The sequence below is a fragment of the Daucus carota genome, chromosome 4 (assembly GCF_001625215.2).
Source record: "Daucus carota subsp. sativus chromosome 4, DH1 v3.0, whole genome shotgun sequence".
NCBI lineage: Eukaryota > Viridiplantae > Streptophyta > Magnoliopsida > Apiales > Apiaceae > Daucus > Daucus carota.
This window is the reverse complement of record NC_030384.2, coordinates 30,344,000-30,368,243: the sequence shown is the minus strand read 5'-3', so window position 1 is coordinate 30,368,243 and position 24,244 is coordinate 30,344,000. Positions and strand designations below refer to the sequence as shown.

The following is a 24,244-nucleotide window of genomic DNA, read 5'->3' as shown; positions in this document are numbered from 1 at the left end:
TTAAAAGGTTTGTAGAATTTTATGAATTTCTTAAATAATTAAAGGAGTAAAACTCATGATAAGATGTAAAATTTTACAGATTTAGATAATTTTTTAACAAAATAGCCCGAAAAATCTTGTCCGAATTAAGAAAATTTTTTTAACAAATATCCTGGAAAATCTCATACATTTATGACAGACTTCGAAAGGGGCGATAAGTAATTAAAATTCCTATCATATAGAATTCCAAAAAACTCAATATTTAAATATCACAAAACTATGAAAATAAAAAGTATGTAGAAAATTTCAAAATGTTACAATGCAAATTTCATATGCAGCTATACCTATATTCTACACCTAGTACAAAGTGAAAAGCAACATGCCCAAAAGGCACACCTCGCAGAGTGCTCAGATATGTTATGGCGTTCTGAGCATGCTTTTTCCTTCCTCAAGAGTCAAGACGCATCATGAAAGTCTTTCCGGATCATGAATCCGACAAATCATGATCAGCATCTTCCAGGATATTCAACAAGTTCAGCAACGAAGTATCAATAATTGAAATAATTCTTCCAAAATATAAATCACTGGCCAAAAAAGTCTCGTGTAGTATCCGAAAAATTGGGCACATGGTAAAACCCAATGCAGGGCAGTTTATATTTCTAGAAGATATCAAATGAATTAAGACAGAAATAATACGATATCACCTTGTTTTAAATGGACAACAAAGGGTCTGCGTAATTAACTAGCGGTGGCAACCATTGAATCAGTAGATTGTTTCTTCGGACAAGCTGAAGAAAGGTGACCCTTCTCACCACACTCATAGCATGTTCTACGCCTTATCTTCCCGCTAACAGGAGTTGCATCAGCACTAACATTATTATTAGCCCCAGCGCTAACGTTTTTAACCTCAACATTAGCTCTTTCAACAGGGGCACTGTAAGAACTCACTTCAGCAATATTTCTTTTGATCAGGGCATCACGAGTAGTTGCTTCAGCATTATAGGCATTATTATTATCTGGCACAGATTTCATAAAGTCGGCAGGTTGCTTATTCGGGCACTGAGAACTTAGATGGCCCTTTTCCCCGCACTCGTAGCATGTCCTCCTCCTTATCTTCCCGCTGACAGGACCTACCTCATTATTATCAGAATATGCCCCAACAGTATCAACATTCATATTGGTTGGTATATATATTGTTGGATCAGCATATTGTTTATTAGGACAAGAAGAAGAAAGATGGCCCTTTTCACCACATTCATAGCATGTCTGCGCTATCTTCCTGGGGACAGTAATTATTTCAACATTATCAGGAATGACCTCAGCATTAGCAGTACTTGCTTTAACATTATCATCATATTTACTGGTTGACAGAGATTGGACTGCATCAGCAGCTAGTTTCTTTGGACAAGATGAAGTAAGATGACCTTTCTCCCCGCACTCATAGCATGTTCTCCTCCTTATCTTTCCGCTAACAGTACTTGTGTCAACATTATCAGTATTCACTTCAATACTGGTTGGCAGAGATTGGATTGGATCAGCAGCTTGTTTCTTTGGACAAGAAGCAGTAAGATGACCTTTTTCACCACACTCGTAGCATGTTCTCCGCTTTAGCTTACCACTGACAGCACTTGTATCCATATTATCAGATTTTACTTCCACATTTTCTACAATCCTACTAGTTGGAATAACTTTAGCATTGGGATCTGCCTTCTTTGCAGGAACTGCGCATCTTATTCTTACAGGTCTTCCACAAAGAATCTTCTGATCCAACTTTAGTGCCATGGTTACATAGAGGCTATCACTAAAATCCACATGGGCGTAACCTCGGAATTCTTTTGTTTCCTTGTCTTCACCAAATCGAATAGATGACACTTTGAAGTCGGCGAAAAAACTTTTCAAATCTTCCTCAGTTATATCCCATGATAAATTACCAACATATATCCTATTGTAACCCTCCACAATTGCAGGCGAGAAATCAGAAACTTTTTTCTCTATAGTTGTCTTGCAAGGCTGAATTTTGAGAAAAAGTCCACCCCTGCGAAAAAATTTATGTGGTGAGGTGCAAAGCAATATGAGGGCACAAGAATGACAATTAACCATAAGCAAATTCTTACATGTCAGCCCCATCAAGAGCCAAAGCTCTTTTTGCTGCTGCTTCAGTCTGCAAAACAACATCATGTTATTAGCACAGCATAAATCTATGGGCTCTCTGTAAACATGATCTCGACTTTCATGTTATATGGTTAGGGAAAATAACTAAGCTATAACAAAGCAGGATATCTTGTTTAGTATGAGTCTCAAAACATTTCACAGAGCAAGGATAAAAAAGCACACTGATCTGATTACTACAGACTTGTTAGAGCATCTGCAAGAGACTCTTCATTCAGACCCTGATATAATGCAAAAAACTTGCTTCTAGTCATTTAGAACATAGACATGTGCATCCCTCTCTAGCAATACTCCTTATATTTCCTAATGTTTATAATTAGTAAAATAGAAAATCGAGAAAGAAAGAGAGTGCCTTCAATAAATTTTTAACAAAATAAACATAGGAGTGGGAGGCTCTAAGAATCCGATCAGACAATATCGCTCCAACAATGTATTACCACCACACCAACCAGTAACACAATCAGGTGGCATTAAACTCCACCAAACAGGTTACAAATTATGATCTAAGCAATGCTTCTTAATAATTTATCAGCTTATATAGACTGTGTGCCTGTAAAAAACAAAGACATGATCATATAGGCCATAGAAACAGCTAGCTAAGATAAATCCTAATTATAAAAGCTGGTCCAAGGATGTTCGCAAAATAGGCATATCAATACATATAGGGCACGATAGAAATATACTGTGATATCCCAAATATTCACTGTATAAAAAAAAGGATGATTGGTTACAAGAGGACAATTTTGTGATTACACCTGATATGTGTATGTGATGATTAATTTATTCTTAATTGCTTTTTAATTGTACTTGTCTCTTATCTTACTAAAGGAGAAACCAAACAAGTACACTGTACACAAGTTTCTTTGTGTAATACTAACCTCTCCGTTTATTAGCACAAGCGCTGTAAATATGAATATACAGGGTCATATAGAGGTTAAGAAGATGCAAAACCATCTAGGAGGTAGGAGCTACCTTGAAACTGATGAAAGCAATCCCCCTAAACTTTCCAGTATCAGGAAACCTCATACAATCAACTTCAGTAATGGTGCCACAACTTTCAAAGAAACTACGTATATCCTCCTCGGTCGAGTAGTACGGAATGCCTCCAACATAAACTTTGGTAGAAACATCTGAATTTTCTTGACTGCAAATAACAGATAGTCACACATAAGCATTTTCAACATAATAACAGCCTCTCTATTAAAATACAGTGAGAAACGTAAGTTGGGTAAGATACTAAGATGAGGATTATTCTTATATAGAAAGAACAACTTATTTATTCTTTTCTAACCTTGTCTATTAGACCTGCTGTTAATTCGGGATCAAATATATTTAACCTAAATGGGAAAAAGGCCAATAAGTAGACCAAATGCTTAAGGTTAACCAGGTGTTCTACAGCCTAAGGTGAGAAATGAACTGAGTATTACTGCATTTTCTTATGTAAGCATCCCAAGCTTATTGCCCATGGCATAACCTATCGTCCTGTTCTACTAGTAAACCACATAAATTATGGTCTTATATGAGTATTGCTTCAATTTATCTTGCTGTTGTTTTACCCTTAAGCCATGTAGGCGTCTAGGAGGTTTGGCCACATGGTTCAGTTTACTATTTTAATTTATAATTTAGATCCCCAAAAATAAGAACTTTCGAAACCAATTGTTAACTCATTAATCAACCATATAAACTTTCCAGACTGAAATTACACCTACCGAAAACTTCATCCTAATATTAAAATCATTGAAAATAGCAAAACTAATAAGAGTTGCGCTCAAAAGAACAAACTACAAACTATAACATACTCAAAGTAATAAACTTTTAAGACAGCTCTCAGCAAAACAATTTATTTATCTTGCACAAACATCAACTACTTAAAAATAAAAACTAAAAAAAGGCAAGCAAAAAGAACCAGCATCCATATCAACTAACATCCCGCTACAAACCAATTTAACCTACAATCCAGCTATAAATTACTGGCTACTATAACACAACTCACTGGTACCATAGCACAAATCACAGATCATACTAGTATAAGTCTATTGTCAAAGTACTAGAGTTTATCAGTCTTGCTTGAATAGATCACTAGTTAGTAATTTGCATATGAAACAACACAATATCCAAATTAAGTTGGTACAAGAAATATTATCCATTGTATGAGTGAATATCGAATTTTATCTATCGAAGACTATCCATACCTATCAGTGACCTTAATCACCTCAGCAACCCGATCTTCCGCCTTCGCAACCTCCACAACCTTCTTCTCAACCCCAACCCCCTCACTCTTCTTCTTCCCTTTACCCTTCTTCTTCTTTTTCTTCTTCATCTTCCCCTTCACTTTCTCCTCTTTCACACCATTTTCCAACCCATCAATCCCCTTTTTCTCTATCCCATCAAGACCCACTTTCCCATCTCTCTTCCTCTTCTTCTCCACTTTCCCACCCTCTAAGCCCACCCCATTTTCTTGATTTTCCACCCCATCAAGACCCAATTTTTCACCTCTCTTCCTCTTCTTCACCTTCTTTTCAGCTTCTAAGCCCGACCCATTTTCTTGATTCTCTTTGTTTTCAGTTTGAGCATCAGTAGAAGTTATGACTCTGCGTTTATCTCGTTTTGACAATCTGGGTTTCTGGGTGAGTGAGTCAAGAAGTGATTTGAATGATTGTTTGGCGTTTTGGGATGATGAGATGAATGAATCTGTTAATTGGGCTCTGATTTTTTGCTTGAGCTTCTTGTTTGATAAGACCATTGTGGTGTATCTATTGTTTTGGAGGCGGTAGTGACGGAAGAGAAGAAAGCCTAGGCTACCCAAAGTGCTAAAACCCCAAGAGGCCAAGAAGAAAGGGTATAAACCAGACAGTAAACGACGTCGTTGGTTGGCTGGTTGGCTCTAATTTGTTTCCATATTTTTTCTAAGGGTTTGTCAAGTGTGTCAAGCGCAGACTTTTATATATCAGTGAGATTTTGATTGGTGTGGTTGTTGCATTTACAGGCATCAACAATTATTAAGATAGAAAAGCCAATAAAAATCTCTCAAACTTATCAAATTCCGTGCTTAGCGTGCGACACACACTAGAAAAATCGTTTTTTTTAATAGTTCAGGAAGGCATATTTCGTTAAAAATTAAAAAGAGTTACAATTTTGTTGCAAATAGAATAATTCAATCACTGATATAATTAGTATAATAATTTTCTAGTTATTCATCTTAAAAAATGATAATAATATTTAAAATAATAAAATTAGTATTATTTAAATAGTTACAAAATTTTCTCAAGATTGTCAAATAAAATTGATTAGATTTTTTAGAAGGGGTTAATTACAATCTAACAACTTTAAAAAATATTATTAAAAATAGAAAATAATTTTGAACTGAACTAAATTAACGAGATCTTTATATTTTTTAATGGATTTTATTGATAAATTTTAAGTGTGTTTGTGTGTGTGTATATCAGGGAATTTGGCAAAATTACCCAATTTTCACATATTAATTGCAGATGCATGTTTCTTCTAGTTTTCTTATAAATATATGATTGCTTTCAAAAACTTATTCAAATTATTGCAAAACATACGATACAAAGGGTTGTCTACTACACGTATACACACACAATTGCTTCTATACTACCTACCCCTCTTTATGTTTCCACATCTACCACTGCTTTTGCATGACGAGCTTATGTGAATACTTGACTTCTGTGACCGACCAATCACTATCAATAGCAACTGCCAGAGCAAAGATTTGGTGCAATTGAACAGCAGTTGTCACCTCATACCTGCAAATCCATAATTAAATAGATCATAAGTATATGAAGAGCAGTCGCAAATTATGTAAGTATGGAATGGTGAATAGATTGAGATGTAATAGAAACTGAAATGGGGGAGTCTGATTCTAGTTGATTTTATGATTGCTTTTGTTATATTAATATTGATCACGCAGGTAACACATTTTTCATTTACAACCACTTGCAACTTATTATATTTAAATGTAATTTTCAACAAATTTTTCAAAGTTGTATTTGTGGTTGCGTATATGGTTGCGAGCAGTCGCAAATATGGTTTCATATGAAACCTCTGTATTTTGCAAATATTTTTTGGAACATAATGTTTTTGCAATTCGTTCTAAAAAATGACAGTATTTTTGTAACAATTCTTTTTTTTAACGTAGGAACCCGCAGCCGCTATCCTTCGGGTGCGCACTAGATAAACTTAGACTTGGTATTTATGAAGAAAAACCCTATACATTTTCTTTGCATACAAGAAATTTTCTATACGTTCTAAGTAAATTCACTATTATTTTTTACTTGTAAAAATACTGTTATATTTGGTTATGATCCAAGTTTATAAATCAAATTAGATCTTATGAATATTATATTTCTAAATCCTGTAAAATCTAATATCATACTCATTTCTTTTGGTTTTTTAATTTGAAAATGTTTTTTCATATGACTGATTATTTTGAATATATTTCTAAATGACATGCTTCTTTCTTCGAGGTTCCTCAAATCAAGATTGTTTGGCTTTTAAGTACATCTACTTACTCAATCAACAATTGTGCTGATTTGTCTTTTGTGCAAATGGTTGCTTTAAACTGATAAATTCTCAATTAGCATTTGGGTTGAAGTACTAGTCGTTGATATGATTTATTTTTATTCATTGATAACTTTGAAGTCATCAATTAATCATCATTTCATTTTGTTCAAGTGACATTGAATAAAATATTTTCATATGACAAAAAAAAAAGAATAAAATATTTTCAATTCACCGTCCCATTTACAAATTCAATGATAGAATACGGATACATTTGTTGTTCCATTATACTATCAACTACTAACACATGAACTTGTTACAAAACTCATCCATTGATGGATTTCTTAATCAATCGAATACTACTAAAGTGTGTTAAATTCGTTGATCATTTACAAGATTTACGTATACAAAAAATATGCAAGATGTTAAGATTATCATTAATAATAATATAATTACTAACAAATGAATTTCTAGCTGCAAGTTTCACTTGAGATATACAAGTGTAACTTTTCCCAAAATATACCTATACAAAATGAATACTAATTCTGAAAATAATTGGATACATTCTAAATTAGGATTAGGCTATCCTCACGATGATGATTTTCCATATTCCTTAAAAAACTAATCTTTGGTCTTATGCCTCTTAATAGTTATCGTAGTCGTATAGATCTATACAAATCACGGATGACATGTGACTTAAAATACATATGATCATTATTATTAATTGAATCATGTGTTGTACATACATTTGCATAACTTAATCTATGCTTATATAATGCACAACTACACCTATCAATATATCACACGATATACTCTATACTAATACTTATATGTTTTCGTACATATCATGTTTGATAGAATATCTTTCTACAAACTAGTTGTTTAGAATCAATATTTTGTTGTTTCCTAATGTACTCAGACTCTCAAGTACTAACACTTCATGATACTAATCAAGCACTAGTTCGTAGTGCGTTATAATAGTGGTTGATGACTGTGTTTCCTACGCATCATTAAATCTTCTTTCCAATTTTTATAATGACAAAAGAAGCTTAGTCATGTTTAACAAAAATCTCCATTTTCATTTATTATAAAATACTCTCTTTATTTCGAAATATAAGTTATTCGAATTTTCTAACATACATTTCTAAATTTTTTGACCATATAGTTAAATTACTATTTTTTAAATTTTCTATTTCTGAAAAAAATATATATAATTAATATTATAATTCAAAAATATTAAATTTAACCATGCACTCAAAATACCTAAAAATATGTGTCAAAAAATTATATTTCAAAACATAGGCACTACCGGAGAAATTTTTAGTGTCATCATACTATAAGACGTCAAAATGATACAGAAAGCTAGGTAGATCTATCGCTAATGTCTAATGAAATGAAGTCTCCAGGGACACCAAGGAGGAAGAAAAAGAGAGTATCAATACTTACATTTTTCATAGCTTTAACCATTTTCACAGGTGTAAGCATCTTTCTTCTAGCTTTCAGATCCATCGATCCATCTTCTTTGGCCAAAGGTGACACAACCCAGTTCCTCACTCAAGAAATCACAGAAGCTGCTCTTGGCTATTCAACTCTCAATACCACAACTAATTATATTTATAATCCTCATAATACTACTCTGAGAAAGACCCAGAATCAAGAATGTGCCAGTGTGGAGCAGATGGGGGATGGGTTTAGAGGTGGGTTTCAAGAACAGAGTTTGAGGGTGAGGAAGATTATTCAAGCCCACTTTGATGTTAATGGTAATGTGCTATTCATTGTTTTTTGGTTATAGTTTTCATGGGTTTTTGTTGTTTTGTTTGTTTTGGCATAAAGATTGAATCTTGAATAGGAAATGTTGGTTTATTGGGAAAAATTGAATCTTGAATTATAAATGTTGGTTTAGTGGTGGAACAGTTTGTGATTTGTGGTGGTAGTTTCAAACCGTTTCCCAAATGTTTTGATTTGTTTTGTAAAAGGGTGCATGAATTTTTATTTTTTTGAAGTGAAATGTTTTGGTGAGGGTAATTGTGTTTGATAATCTAGTCGTGTTAGATATTGCTACCCTAAAAAGTATTAGCAACTTGAGGATAAGAGTAAACTCGTGTTTATAATTCAGAAATTAAATGTTAAGAGGACACCTTAAATTGGTATTTTTGTTGCATCGTTAATTGGTGTTCGTTCAAGTAGTTTATGTAAAAACATATCTTTACTTATGTAGTGGTGAAAGAAGAAACTGTATGAGTTTAGGACTAAGGTAATTATAATGTCATTGAGAGGGATAATACTCGAGATTCGAGAGTTTTATGCACTGGTTTCCTCTAAAGATAAGAAAATATATTGAATGATGCATGACGAGCAACAGTGAGACTACAACATGCTGCATAACCAACCAACTTAACTGCTTATTATTTTATTTATTCATTGCAATATTTTTCCTAACGAATTGCAAATAAGCTGCTCTGCTGGAGGCACAATTAAATTCTTATTCTATTCTGTCAATCTTTTAGGTGCTTCGCGAGTTCGTGACCTACCTCCAGAGCAGTTCTGTAGACATAAATTTGTTTTAGGAAAAGCATCTGAAGCTGGATTTGGGAATGAAATGTACAAGATCCTGACGGCTGCTGCACTCAGTATAATGTTGGACCGGTCACTGATTATTGGGCAAACCAGGCATATTGGTTATCTCTCAAGCCTTTATATATGTTTATCCATTAATTTCACCTAAATGATGAACAAAAGTAACCACTGATCTTCCAATTTGCCATTTTTTGTGCACTGATACTTTGTTAGTGATCCGATCTGTTAGGCAGTTGATATTGCTGCATGCTTCTCTGGCTATGTGCATGAATTTTATGCTAACGATGAAATTATAGCATTTTTGTCTAGGTTTTCATAGTGTTACTCAATTTTATTCTTGGTTGATAACACAAGACTGTGCATGCATTTGTGATCATAATATATAATTCACTATGAGAAACATTTGATCCAATATATAACTCTATTCCACCTTTAGTGAGTTTAATTCCAAAGATGAATTTACAACTTTGTGTCAGCTACACATATACTGCCTGAGTTTTTTTTACTTGAATCATTTATTGATAGATTGTTGCATGCATTCACCAACGATGTCTAGGCTTTTACATGGGAAATATACATACTAGGAGCGATGAATTTTACTGGAGCTTTTTTCTGGAGCTTTTTTCCATCTTTTACTGTTACTAATAATAAATACTATGTTGATTTTGATTTTTTTCCCTAATACTTGGTTAATTTGCATCTTTGCAGGAAGAAATTTCCATTTGGGGATCATGTCTCTTATTCAAACATATCATTTACCTTGAACGAAGTTAAGCATCTTTGGAGACAAAATGGCTGTGCTACTAAATATCAAAGACATTTGTTAATGAGGATTGATGATTTTCAGAAGCCAGCACGAACAAGTGTTCTTTGTAGCAACTGGATGGAGTGGGAGGAACCAATAATATGGTAAAAACCGTATTTTAATTATTACTCCCTTGGAGGATTTAACATATGAGTATTGACTTTCAGATACTATACCAGGCTCCAAAATACCACAGATGCTGTAGCAGCTCAGTTTTTTCTAAAAAACATCCACATCAAAATGAGGGAAGTTGCCATGAATCTATTTGGAAAACCAAATGATCTTCATGACAGGCCCAATGTGTTTGGAGAGCTTATGAGAGTCCTCATATCTCCCTTAGAAAATGTTAAGCTGGCAGTGAACTCAGTTCTTGGTGATGGGAAGGATCCTGATATTGCACTGCACATGCGGATGCTTATGAATAGGTATTGCAATTGCATAACCAATTTTATGTATTTCATTAAGGGTGTCATGCCTTTTTAAATGCTTTGGCGGTAAATTTCCAATACATAGATTATTGGAAAGTGTGTGCCCCCCCCCCCCCCCCCCCCCCCCTCTCACTGCTGCACCTAACTTGTGCAAGGGAACATATTTTAAAGTGTACAAACATGTTTTTTCCAGTCTAATAAAATTAGAGTGTTAAAGTTTGTAGTGGTGCACTGATTTCGAGATGCAGGAGCAGGACAATTGAATCAAGTGAATAAGTGATCATAAGTACTTATTGCTAGTGTATGAGTAATTTCTTATAAATAAGTGCGCATATGCTTTTCATTTTACAGGTATAAAGTTCTTACATGCTTCTCTACAGGTCTTTAAGAGCAACTCAGGCTGCATTAAGTTGCATAAAAAAAGCCGTTCATGATATGCAGCTGGGCTTGAGACCCAGAGTGGTTCTGATTTCAGACAGCCCCTCTGCTGTAAAAGATATCAAACCAATTTTAGAAGAATTTCTTGAGGTAATAATCAAACCATTATTTGGCTTGTGTAGGTAGCAAAAAGCTTCAAACTTCATACTTTAAATTAAAAAGTTCATTACATGATTTCTTGTATATCTGCTAGTTAATTTTTCTGTCATGATCTTTTACTTTGCTGAGGGTGTAGATTTTGCTTAACCTGCTTCCTCTCTGGTTGCTTCTTGATATCAGGTTCTTCATTTTGATTATGAACACTTTAAAGGAAATATATCAGGTAATACGTATGGACAACCTAATGTAACTTTTAGAGCAACGGATTGGGGACCTGCACCACGATGGGTTGCCTTTGTCGACTTCTTTCTTGCATCGCGTGCAAAACATGCTGTAGTTTCTGGGGCTCACAGGCGTGTTGGGACAACCTATGCCCAGTTAGTTGCAGCTCTTGCTGCAGCAAACAGTCTTGGTAATTTCATGTTTTTTGCCCAAACTCATTCTTCTAAAACCACACCCTATGTCTTCTACCTCTAATTTTTCCATGTGCATGATCTTCAGCAGAGAACTCTTCTGCTAGTTCCAGCTTCTCGTTCTTTAGCAGCTTCCAAAGTAGTTTGCTTACAGAAGGATTACGGAATCAAATTGGCTGGGGACATGTGTGGAGCAGATTTGCTGGCCCATTGAGCTGCCACAATCAAACTACTCAATGTGCTTACACGCCGCTTCTCCCTCCTGCTTGGTGGGATGGACTATGGCAATCGCCTCTTCCACGAGATATCCGCAAAATGGATGCTTATGGAATTCAACTATCAAGTCTTGGCACCTTTGATGAAGAACACCTTAAGTCTTCCTGCACTTCGAGGATAAAACATGCTACTAAAACTGTCACCCTAATCTGAACCTTAGTTCTCACCTTCTAGGATTGAGGGATTTTCATGTTCCCCATATTTACCAGCGAAATTCGATTCTTTCATAGATTTTTTGTAAGATAGACACTTATATTTATTCCACTTTATGTATCATAAGTTGAAGTGACCTAATTGTAAAATTACTCTGTATACAACAATATAAAGAATTATGAAGTAATATGTTTATGTTTTTATTTTTGACTGTTGTTATCTTCACATGTTATTCTGCTTTTATTGCTTTGATATCGTATTCACTTAAAAGCTCTTTCTTAAAAAGTGGTTGTTATTATGTGCCGGAGAAACCTGGTTGACTTAATATTAACCTATGTTTCTAAATGTTTATTTAGAAGAGAGAGTGAAAAAAGAATGGCAGAACAAACAAAACAAGAGAGAAGAAACCAAAAGGCAAACTAACAAAATAATTTGTATTGAAAAAAAAAAGACTAATGCCACGTAAGCATAATAACTAATCTTAACCATCACCAAGTGCTTACATCCAATCCATACAAATATATATCCATTTCAGACACAAACTAAGTTGAGATTGAGTGGCTCTCTGATTTCAACAATGGCAGTCTCATCACTCTCCCTCAGCTTACCGTCCACAAGTCTATCAGAAAGGGTCAGTTCTTGCTGCATGCACTTTACTATTCCAATACTAAATTCATTTTTCTTTCATCATTAGCCTATGTTCTGTACTTGTTTTCAGTTTAATGTGGCACATTCAAGATTTACTCTTAAGCCTTCTGCAATCCACATTAATGCCTGCTCAAGTGACCCAACTTCTGAGGATGAAAGTAAGCTGATACATTCAACTGCAGAATACTAATGTATTCACAACATTAACAAATGACTGCATATGTCTGTTTGTGCTAAATGCTCATGTTGCAGGAAATTCCAAGAGAAGGCTACTATTGCTGGGAGCAGGAGCACTTGCTTCGACTATAATCCCCGTGAATTCCGTGTTGGCTGAAGGTATCATGGTATTCTTTTGAACATTTTTTTTGACAAAAATCTTTTGAACATGAATTAGGTTGAAATTCTATTGTTTGGAGTTTCATGCTTCAAAAAATGCAGGAACCCCAGCAAACTATGATTCATTCACGGACTTATCAGATGGCTATTCATATATTTACCCCTCAGATTGGAGGGTAAGTTTCAGACATTTTGTTCTGTTGATGGAAGTTGATTTTTATGGTTGTACATAAACAGCAATTTTGTTATGTATAGGAATATGATTATAGAGGACATGATTCTGCTTTTAAAGATCGATATCTCCAATTGCAAAATGTTAGAGTGAGTTTTATACCAACTGATAAATCAGATATCCATGATATGGGTCCAATAAACAAGGTACTTTCATCTTCCAAATTACTTTTTGAAACTATCCTAATTGTTACTGACCCCTTCGCAACTTCTCAAGGTCGTGCCCTATTTGCTCAAGAATGTTTTGGCTACACCTACGCAAGTAGCAGATATATTTGATATGCAAGAGGTTAGCATCCTTTTGTGCATCTTGCAGCAGTATACTACAGATATGTCTAATAATAGTGGGCTAAAATTAAGGTTAAGCAGCAGAATATCTGTCTGATTCTTGGAAATCCAGTGCAAATTGCCTTTAAACTGAAACTCCAAAGTATATCAAATCTTGGCATAAATTTAAGGGATTTAACAGTTCTTGTGTCCATGAATTGTTGCAGAGGACAACCGATGGGAAGAACTATTACACCTTTGAGTATACACTCACTTCTAAGAATTTTTCAAGAGCGGCTTTTACAACTATAGCAGTTGCAAATGGTACGACATCTCTGACTCTAGTTCCTGCACTTTATCATACAGTTTTAAGAACTCTCAGTATAGCATCATCTACCAATTAATGATATTGCATTACGCCCTGGAACGATTTCATCCAGTGAGTCAGTGACAACGCATTAAATTCATATATGTTCTTTGGGAAATCAGAAAATTTCTTCTGGCATAGTCATACTATAATCAAATTCTTCTCCAGCCTATAAAACTCCATGCAAATGTAATTGTTAATAGACATTTCATTTTGCTTCACAGGGAGATACTACACGCTAATTGTTGGAGCTAATGAAAGGCGTTGGAGAAGAGTAAGGGACAAGCTTAAAATAGTAGCAGACTCATTCAAGGTGCTCGACATTTAAATGCTGTTAGAATCAGGCTCAGAAACATCACGCAAGAATGCTCATCGATTTCTTTATCTTGTACATAATCATGGCATTTGTACCAATGTGCGCTTGGGCTCCTTTTTGAAATTGAACGAGATTTGCAACTCAATATAGTACAACTGTCATTGATATTCCATTATCAACTACTTGTATATCTTAATCCAGTATTTTACATTAGCATTTTTGTGTTTTCCCGTCTACATTCGTTACTTTCAGTTTATAATTAAAAAACCAGACACTTGACTATCACGACCATGACCTTCTCCGCCATTTGAGGATTAGTAGATTGGTAATATCGAAGGATTCAGATATTTCAATATGGAGCTTCAAGTGACAATCTATCCTGCAAACTGCTGCAAAGTGCCAAAGCATTGATACTAGGTCAAATGATACAATTTTGATCAGAAAATAATGTAATTGTTACAAACACAAGTTCAAAGTAAGACAACAAGTGTTATATTTACCCCTTTTCCTAACCAATGATAGACATTGTTATCACAAGTACTTAATAAATAAGTAATTACTTACAAAACATAAAATGAAAAAAAATGTTTTAAAATTTGAACCCAAAAACATTGAATTTATATCGTTCTTTTACCATCATATTTCTTAAGGCCCTGCTCTCGAGTTTTTTCAGGGAGAAAGCAAGTGAATGCATATCCCACTTTTAGAGTGAAAGTATGCTATATTTGCATCCATTTTCACTTACTTTCCTCCTTTTTTCAAAAAAATTCGGGAGCACAAACAAAAGTGAAATTTACATGATTTTACTTTCTTTTCACATGTTTTCCTCCCTAATTACAACTAGGGAGCAGTGTGGAAGTTTCTTTCTTTCTTTTTTTTTTTCTAAAACACTTCTTCTTTCTTGAGTTGTTATATTTTGTCTTAGATAATCATAAAATGGTTTAAAAGTTAAAACTATGTTACATCGGTGAAAGATACAACAATGAAACGAGAAATCAATGTACTTAAGTATGGTAGATACATATACATATGTAATGATATTTTAAAGTTGTCATCTTTGAGACACCATTCAGTTTACACTTCAAAAACTCCACTCTTGACAAACAAAAATTCAAATTGTGGCGGTACCCATAATGCAGTTTCATTTGATTTGTCTCGCAGTAGTATATATCATGACGATGTAAAGATAAGGAGTCTGGGTTGTAGTGGGAAGGTTTATGAAGCAGAGAAGGTGTTTGATGGAATGCCGCAGAGAGATGTTTTTTCTTATACTTCAATGATTACTGTTTACCTTAAAAACAATGATCTTTTGAGGGCTGAATCGATATTTCTATCGATGCCGGAGAAGGGTATTGTTGCAGAATCTGCAATGATTAGTGGGTATGCTAAGGCGGGTCGAATAGAGGAGGCTCAGAAAGTGTTTGATGGAATGAAGGAGAGGAATGTGTTTTCTTGGACAAGTTTGATTTCTGGATATTTTGGGATTGGGAGAGTTGGGGATGCTTGCCGGTTATTTCAGGAGATGCCGGAGAAAAATGTGGTGTCTTGGACTACAATGTTATTGGGTTTTGCTAACAATCGGTTGCTTGATCATGCTAAGGTAACTTTTGAGGTAATGCCGGAGAAAAATGTGGTTTCTTGGACAGCTATGCTTAAAGCATATGTTGATGGTTGTAGGATTGATGAGGCCCGGAAACTTTTTAATGAGATGCCACAACGTAATCTATATTCGTGGAATGTAATGCTTCAAGGTACTTTAGAAGATGAAAGAGTAGATGAAGCTATTCAATTGTTTAGGTTAATGCCTTCTAGAAATGCAGTTTCCTGGACTATAATGGTGATGGGTTTGGCACGAAATGGATCAATTGAACATGCACGGACATATTTTAATCAGATGCCCAAAAAAGACATAGCTGCATGGAATGCAATGATCACAACGTACTCTGGTGAGGGCCTCATGGTTGAGGCAAGTGAGCTCTTTAATAAGATGCGTGAGAGGAATATTACTACTTGGAATGCACTCATTGATGGCTATGCAAAAAATGGCCTAGATGGGGAAGCATTTAAGCTCCTCGTTCATATGCTTAATTGTTTCCAGGTTAGGCCAAATGAAATAACTCTCACTTCAGTATTGATATCATGCAAGGAAAGCACTTCAGAGTTGTTGCAAGCCCATGCTCTTGTCATACGACTTGGGTTTGTTCGATCAACTTCGCTTATGAATGCTCTTGTTACAATGTATTCAAAAATCGGGGATGTCAACTCTTCTTGGTTAGCTTTCACTGATCTTGAAACAAAGGATGTCGTGTCATGGACTGCAATGATAGTATCCTATTCAATTCATGGATATGGTTCCCAATCTTTACAAGCATTTGCAAGGATGCTGAGGTCAGGAACTACACCGGATGACATCACTTTTGTTGGAGTTTTAACAGCCTGTAGTCATGCAGGTCTTGTCAATAAAGGTCAAAAGCTTTTTGACTCAATGGCTCATGCTTATGGGTTGGAGCCGAAGGCTGCACACTATTCCTGTCTTGTTGATATCCTTGGCCGAGCTGGAAAAATTGAGCAGGCAACTAGGGTTGTTGATACGATGCCTCTGCATGAGCGAGATGGTGCAGTTTTAGGGGCACTGCTTGGTGCGTGCAAAATACATGGGGATGTTGAAGTAGCAAATCGCATTGGAGAAGAGTTGATTGAACTTGAACCGGACGAATCAGGAGGGTATGTTGTTTTGTCCAATGTCTTTGCTGCATGTGGGAAGTGGGACAAGTTTGCTCTTATTAAAAAGAAAATGAAGGAGAGGAGAGTGAAAAAACTACCAGGTTTTAGTCAGATAGATATAAAGGGTCAGTCCCATGTATTTTTGGCAGGGGACAGAAATCATCCTGAGATTAAGCAGATATATACTATGCTAATAGAGAAGCTTTTACCTCTAATGCAATTAGATTACTCGAAAGAGGCAGCTGCTATGTTATCATGCTGATACAGCTCGGCAAAATTTTGTAAAAATTCAACACTTGCTGATGGAATTCGGGATTAGGTTGCATATAAAGCTTGAGATAAATGTACACAAACCCCGTCTTGCCTTTCAAAAATTGATGTCTGAGAATTATATCCCTTATCAGCTAACAGGTGAAACCAAGGAGACTAAACTCAACAAAAAACTCCCCGTAGTCATTCACAGAGACCCGAACCTCAGGCAAAAGAAGAGTAGCCAGACCAGGTCTTGCTTGAAGTGTATTGCAATGGTGATTTCATTGCGTATTCCGAAGTTGCTGGGAGCAGAAACTTCTTAGCACAAAATATATGAACCAACAGTTTCAAAAAAAGACGGGGAAGAACGAGAAAAGAAGCAATTTATAAGTTTGTATAAACATCTCCAGACGGGGTTCAGATTGTTAGCTATATTTTTTTCTATAGGGTTTCGGCCCCAAATAACCAAATTTGAGGTGATAATGCCCCAAATATCAAAATACCCAGTAAATGGCCCTCACTAACCATTAGTGACGCACATGATGTAGCGTCTTGGTTTTTTTAACCAAAACGCTACATCGTGTAGCGTCTTAGGTTTTGTTTTTTATTAATAAAATAGAAACGCTACATTCAAAAGCGTTTAGTCACTGTGGTTTTTGTTCAGCAGGGAGTGTATACAGGCAAGACGCTAGATGCAATGGCATCCAGCCTTTCTTTTTTTCTCATTTAACTAAACACGCTACTTAAACTTGCGTTTATATTAGTTTTAAAATCAAATGGTAGCCCAGTAGTGTCTAGCCTATAAATTTAAAATACCAAAAACAATTTTTGTCCTAAACCCTAACCGTCAGTCAATTTAATTTAAAGTATGAATTAATCATTCTATAACCCAAACCTAAACCCTAAATGTTAACGATTGTAAATTAATTTATTCCGCCGGTTTCTCGGCTTTAGGGCCTTCGGTCCTGCAGCCTCGCATTAATTATGGTTTAGGCTCGAGGGATTAGGGCCTACCGGCCCTACACCCTCAATCCTAAACACTAACCGTCGGCCAATTTAGTTTAAAGTATGAATTAATCATTCTATAACCCAAATCTAAACCCTAAATGTTAACGGTTGTAAATTTACTTATTTCGCCTACACCCTCAATCCTAAATCCTAAATGCTTTGTTTTTCAGGATCTTGGAGAGAGACCTTACGGGTTTTCTTATCAGACTATAAAATCTTATTATCTAAACGTCCGGAGATATCTTTGCGTATGTTTCGGTTAGATGATAAACTTTATTGGATGAAAGTAATCCCTGATGCGGCTATTGTATCTAGGGGTGAACACGGGTTGGGTCGGTCGGGTTAGGGGCAAAAAAATGACCCAACCCAATTAGTTCGGTTTATAAAAAATTAACCCATTAACCAAAAAAAATATACATAACCCAACCTTGCTAATTAAAATATGGGTTGGGTTGGTTCGGTTTGGGTCGGGTTTTACAAGCAAAAAAAAAAAAATACAAACTAAATAAACTGTCAATGCTGCCAAATTGCCAATCTGCTCCAGTTCACTGTTCTTGCACTTCATAGTTCATAATACATAACAAAATATTGTCCTAATTTACATATCAGAAGATAGTCTGCTTAAAAGTTATATAAGGGCAGTTCTAGTTTTAGCATCTGGTGAGTTTTAAATTAATTTACTAGTTGATCTGTCATTCAACAGTATCTGGTGAGTGAGGATTTAAAAAAAACCAGCAAACTATGTGGTAAAAAAATATTGGACCTGGGAATAATATGTTTATTTAATTATTTTTATATAAACGGGTTGGGTTGGGTTGGTTAAGGGTTAAAATATGTAAAACCCTGACCCAACCCAATTTATTCGGGTTTTTTGAAAATCAACCCATTTAATAATCGGTTTCAAATGGTTCGGTTTAATCGGGTGAAAAATGGGTTGGTTTGGGTCAGTTTTTGCGGTTTGGGTTGGTTTTGTTCACCCCTAAATTTGTATCCATGATACAACTCATCTACAAGTATGTAGATCCTGACAAAAAAAAAAAGAAGTTAATGGACCCTTGTATAAATTTCTGCTAAGCCCGTAGAATAAATGCATTTCCTTTGCTATGATGAAGCTTCGATGTTCAATCATCTCCTTGCTTGATCTGGTAAATGCTTATGGAATTGCTCTTACAATACGCACAAAATTAGGTGTGTTCTTTCCAAAATATAAAATGACATGATTATCCTTATGTCAATATTGATTGATTCAGTGTTTATATTATTGTGGCGTGATTCATATGTCATTTTTTCATGATTAGATATAATTATGCAACAATTTTTTTCTTCTGATTGTGAAGAGATTGGATATGTGTAATCGATCTTATATTTTTAATATGATTATTTACTTTTTATTTCTTATGTATTTTTGTTGTCGATTTTTAATTGTGGTTAGTGTTCTTGATGAATGTTTGTAGTTCTTGATCGTGTCAATGGAGATGTAGTGGTGACTTAATTAGTGCGTGTGATGAACTTAGATTATTCTGATTTATTGCGTGATTTTAGTTTTAGCTTTTAATTCTTGGATATTATTTGGTTTTATTAGTAGTAATGGTAGATATTAATCTTAGTTTTTGATTGGCTAGTTGACTCTCTTTTATTTTGTTCATCTCTGGAATTTGATTTTTCTTTGCATGCTTTAATTTGAATTGTTGTATTTTCATTAGAAAGATTAAAAGATTAATTGGTTGACTGAATTTTATTGCTGATTATTGTACCTGAATTCCATAATTCATGGGGGCCATAAAAGATGGCTTTATTGTGTCTTAATGAGGTATTATTGTGCCTTAATGAGGTATTATTGTGCCGTTAATGGTTGATTGGTAAATTGGTGCATACCAAGTTTATATTGTGTTAATAAAGATTACCAGTTAAACGTGATAAATTTTCTTCCCTTAATTTTGTCTTATATTGTAGTAGATATATCTAATTTTATTTAATTTACGTAATCATTGATATTACAAGTCAATTATTTTTTGTTGAGATTTATAACCTATTGTTTTATTAGGTATCTAACCAAAGAGATCTCATTATCTCTTTGGTGTAGATTTTTTGTGATTTTTTAACATACGTTTTTGATTCTACTTTCCTTGTGCTATAAATTATATTAATATTTTTATTTTGTATTTTATTATGAGTGTTGACTCTTTTCCTCTATCGTTTTTAGATAGTTACTCCCTCCGTCCCACCAGGTTCTTTACGTTACTTTTTGGCACGCATTTTAAGGCTCCTATAAAGTATACTTACATTATATATATTTTTTAAAAAAAAATCTTGAAAAAAAATTTGATGTCTAAACTTTTATTCAGAAAAAAAATAATTTAAAAAAATATTATTGACCTATCCTTTATAAGAGCCTCAAAATGCGTGCAAACAGTGAACGTAAACTACCTGGCGGGACGGAGGGAGTATATCATTTTATTGTCTGTATGAACTTATTGTGTTTTTTTTGTATTGTATTTTTCAGGCTATATTGGAAGGAAAAATGATAGCCGGACATCCTATGGGTGTTTTATTATCGAACATTAAAGCTTTATTGTCTAAGTGTCTCCAGTCATCTCTGCATGTCTGAGTGTTAGATGATAAATTTTCTTGAACGAAAGTAACTCCTGACAGCAGTTTTTCTATTCTGATACAATTTGTTATACGAGAAAGTATCTTGTGACAAAAATAAAGTATTCCTAACTCATAAGCTTTGTGAAATCAAGTTCATGTACCTTACTCGCTAAATTGACCGACACATCTTCCTTGTAATTTGTAACCAAAGATAAATTATTATTTTTTGGTAGAACAAGAGTTGATAAAAAATCAACTCATGAACAAGAGACAAAATCACTCCTCAGTTGAGAAGACACCTCATCAGGGGATCAAACACCCAACTGAGTGGCAGATTCTTCGAAAAAACTTGTTGAGTAACCTAGTGAGTAACACTTTTGCAAGATTGAGTCACAAAAAGGATTCTAATATGAAAAACAACCATTATTAATCTGATATCTCCTAGCTATAAGAACCACAAAATCCCTCTTCCATGCCTGATTTCATAGGAAACCACAAAGTGTCTCTATTTCATTATATTTCATCCATATCCCAATCATGACGGCGCAGACTCCGTAGTATAAAAACTAATCACTGTTTTGCAATCTAATTTAATGAAGGCATTAAAAAGACGATGTTGCCTTATGATTAAACAAGTTTCACGAATAGCAATTAGCTCAGATTGTAAAGGAGATGTGACAGAAACAAAACAACCTCTTTTATGAAGGCATGACGGTGCAAACTCGGTAATACAGAAGCTAATCACTGTTTTGCAATCTGATTCAATGAAGACACTAAAAAAATGATGTTGCCTTATGATTAAACAAACTTCACGAATAGCAATTAGCTCAGATTGTAAAGGAGATGTGACTGAAATACAACAACCTCTGTCGTTTACAAGTTTTTCATTAGAATTTCTATCAATAACCTCGATAGCCGCAATGCTTCGTTTGAAAGCACCATCAAAATTGAACTTCACCAAATTTACGGGGAGAGAAATCCGATGTCGTGAAGAATTGTCAACAGAGTTACTTGACTCTAGGTGAGATACTTCTAATAAAGAAGAGTATTATGATTGAGTAGAACAACTAGCCTTTAAAACTGAAATTGGACAGACGGACACATTGTCAAAAACAAATTTATTTCTTACCAGCTAAATGGACTATCTAACAAAAATAAAATTTGAAATATGTATACGATCTCTTCTAGTCTCCAACTTCGAAATAGGAGTTAACAAATTATGTTGAGTAGGAGGGAGGATGAAGCGCCAAGAGACAAGAGAACCAGATTGGTCGTGTCCATTAACGTTCAAAAATCATATGTTCAACAATTTCAATGCTATCCATATAGATTGAGCAAAATAGAGACAAAAAACACTTATGCTTGAAAAGATTTTCCCAAGTAACTATGGCATTAATACATATCCTCCTCCACATAAAATGTTTTAGTTTAGACTGTGCAGAAATCGACCTAATGAGATTCCAAAATGATCTATCAGGCACCAAAAATGAAGAAGCTTGATGAAAGGAGCAATCAAACTGATATAAACCATCCTCCTTCAATTTTATAGCTATATAATATTCAGACTTAAGTGTATAATATTTTAGAAATATAATGCCAAGCAAGTCTATCATTAACATCAGTTAAAAATGACTTAGTTAATGTTAAACTGAAACCAATCAAAAGATGCGACTTTTTACATAATCAAAGTTAGCTAGGGAATCATATTTTCTCTCAGATCGTAGCTTTGATAGATGTTCTATTCCTAGGTCTGTCAAAGATTGTATTGAAGCGGATTTATTAAGTTAATAAAATTCTCAGCTTTCCGTCAAAAAAAAAGTATCAAACCATAATCCATATCTCAATTTTGGTTCGCATCATATCAAAATTGGGTCGGATCTGACGAATTGTGCAGTTCAACCTATATCGAGATCACCCCTACGATAAACTACCATTTTTCATATAGAATAAAATTATGATAAAAATACTGGTCAAAATCCATGAAAACTTTATTTTAGAAATCTTCCACAACCATGCACGTTATTCTATATATAGTAATTACTTAAGGGTTTTTGAACAACTACTAAATAGACAACCACCAAATCGGGGTCGTTCGATGAAAATTAATTAACTAAAAAATGAATATTTTAACATACAATCAATTTTAATAATATTTGTTCATTATTTCAGTTTTTTTCGTTGAATTATAAATACTCGAGCATCCTCAAAACAAAACTAGTTCGAAAATTATTTTAACGTTATTTAATATCAAGAATATGAATGATCAATAATTAATTTTAAAACAATTAGTTTTAAACATAATTTCCACCTAGTCTTCTGGCTTATAACCACTTCCGACTCAAATCAAAACAGGATCAATACATAAGATTTTTTTAGGAAAGAAGATAAGTCGATAAAAATATCACAATTCTTATGAATATCACATGAAAGAAAAGTGGAGAAAATCTATCCGCAATATTTCAATTACGGGTGTTAAAGTACTCGTAAGTCGTCACAAGTTATTACGAGGCCATAATGTTTCATTAGGGCCCATGTGCACATGCTAAACGCAGAAATTTTTAGATTTGGACCATTTTGATCGGTGTGGTTGGTGTATTTGCAGGGGGTCCACCATTATTAAGAAGTAGGAGTCAATCAAAATGGTCCAAATATAATGATTTCCGCGCTTAACATGTGTCCATGGGCACACCATAGAAAAACCGATATTAAATATCCATCATAAAATATTATAAATGAATGGTGGCTAAAAACCGGTGCTTAGTCACTGGTGGTTGGGACCAGTTTCCTTACTTGGGACTAGAATATACTCCTCTGCCGACCTTCTGTTTCTTATCCCATCTCGTTTAAATTTTAGTCTTTGGGACTAGAAGGGTGTGTTGGATTGAAATTTTAATTTTGTGATAAAATGTCGCAGAATTGATATAAATTATTTAGAAATTAAATACAATGTTTCAAAGTCTCATGAATTTTACTGAGATTTCAAAAATCTTAAATTACACTGACCAATCCCATAAAATCCAAAAATATATCAACATTTGAAATACCATATCCCTATCACGCATGACAGACACATTTAGGGATGGGCACGGGCATTTCGGGGTCGGGGAGTGCTATCCCGCCCCCGATCCTCGAATCCAATACCCATCCCCGCCCCCGTCCCGAACCCCAAACGGGGATTATTTTCCTCCCCGATCCCCGCCCCGAACGGAGAACGGGAATCTCCACGGGGATTCGGGAAATTTTATTTTTTAATAAAATCATAATTTATAATATATAATATATATATTTTAATTGAAAAAACTACTAACTCCTAATATACGAATAACGATATTATCACATATTTTCAACATCAAATCATATTAAAATTGATTTATAATATAAATAAACAACACGAATCCCCGATCTCCGTGCCATCCCCGAGAAATTCCTCGAATCCCCGATCTAAATGGAGCCGGAATTGGATCGGGGTCGAATGGGGCGAGGTGAATGCCCATCCCTGGACACATTTGATTTTCTAAATATCGTATCCTTTTTCTCTTTTCAATTCAGTCCCTAAAGCTAAAATCTAAGGTTCCAACCAATTAGGACATCCTTGGTGGTATGCGTTGATGTATTCTTATGTAAGACTTGACTGGAAAAAAATAACTG

At 34.6% G+C, this 24,244-nt stretch overlaps 4 protein-coding genes across 5 annotated transcripts; 3 read left to right on the top strand and 1 right to left on the bottom strand.

Annotated features, from left to right (window-relative positions):
* Nucleotides 1-198: 198 nt before the first annotated feature.
* Nucleotides 199-5,049, bottom strand: LOC108215565 (phragmoplastin interacting protein 1). The gene is made up of 4 exons (XM_017388063.2): nt 4,341-5,049; nt 3,121-3,292; nt 2,094-2,140; nt 199-2,014 (listed from the first exon to the last, which is right to left on the bottom strand). The coding sequence occupies exons 1-4, from the start codon at nt 4,889-4,891 to the stop codon at nt 718-720; spliced, it is 2,067 nt and encodes a 688-aa protein (XP_017243552.1). The 5' UTR covers nt 4,892-5,049; the 3' UTR covers nt 199-717.
* Nucleotides 5,050-8,021: 2,972 nt separating this feature from the next.
* Nucleotides 8,022-12,058, top strand: LOC108216077 (uncharacterized). 2 transcript variants are annotated; one of them, XM_064092573.1, is made up of 7 exons: nt 8,022-8,426; nt 9,174-9,336; nt 9,952-10,152; nt 10,228-10,473; nt 10,857-11,004; nt 11,194-11,425; nt 11,518-12,058. In XM_064092573.1, the coding sequence occupies exons 1-7, from the start codon at nt 8,048-8,050 to the stop codon at nt 11,853-11,855; spliced, it is 1,707 nt and encodes a 568-aa protein (XP_063948643.1). In that variant the 5' UTR covers nt 8,022-8,047; the 3' UTR covers nt 11,856-12,058. The 2 variants fall into 2 exon arrangements, with proteins under 2 accessions (XP_063948643.1, XP_063948642.1); XM_064092572.1 differs by having other exon boundaries at nt 11,515-12,058.
* A 284-nt stretch (nt 12,059-12,342) lies between these two features.
* On the top strand, nt 12,343-14,246 carry LOC108216840 (photosynthetic NDH subunit of lumenal location 1, chloroplastic). Its single transcript, XM_017389688.2, has 8 exons — nt 12,343-12,486; nt 12,574-12,661; nt 12,756-12,839; nt 12,942-13,015; nt 13,095-13,217; nt 13,288-13,359; nt 13,565-13,661; nt 13,929-14,246. Exons 1-8 carry the CDS (start codon nt 12,433-12,435, stop codon nt 14,030-14,032), a joined length of 696 nt encoding a protein of 231 aa, XP_017245177.1. The 5' UTR covers nt 12,343-12,432; the 3' UTR covers nt 14,033-14,246.
* A 596-nt stretch (nt 14,247-14,842) lies between these two features.
* Nucleotides 14,843-17,721, top strand: LOC108216813 (pentatricopeptide repeat-containing protein At1g09410, mitochondrial). The gene has a single exon (XM_017389654.2). The coding sequence runs from the start codon at nt 15,003-15,005 to the stop codon at nt 17,004-17,006; it is 2,004 nt and encodes a 667-aa protein (XP_017245143.1). The 5' UTR covers nt 14,843-15,002; the 3' UTR covers nt 17,007-17,721.
* Nucleotides 17,722-24,244: the final 6,523 nt, after the last annotated feature.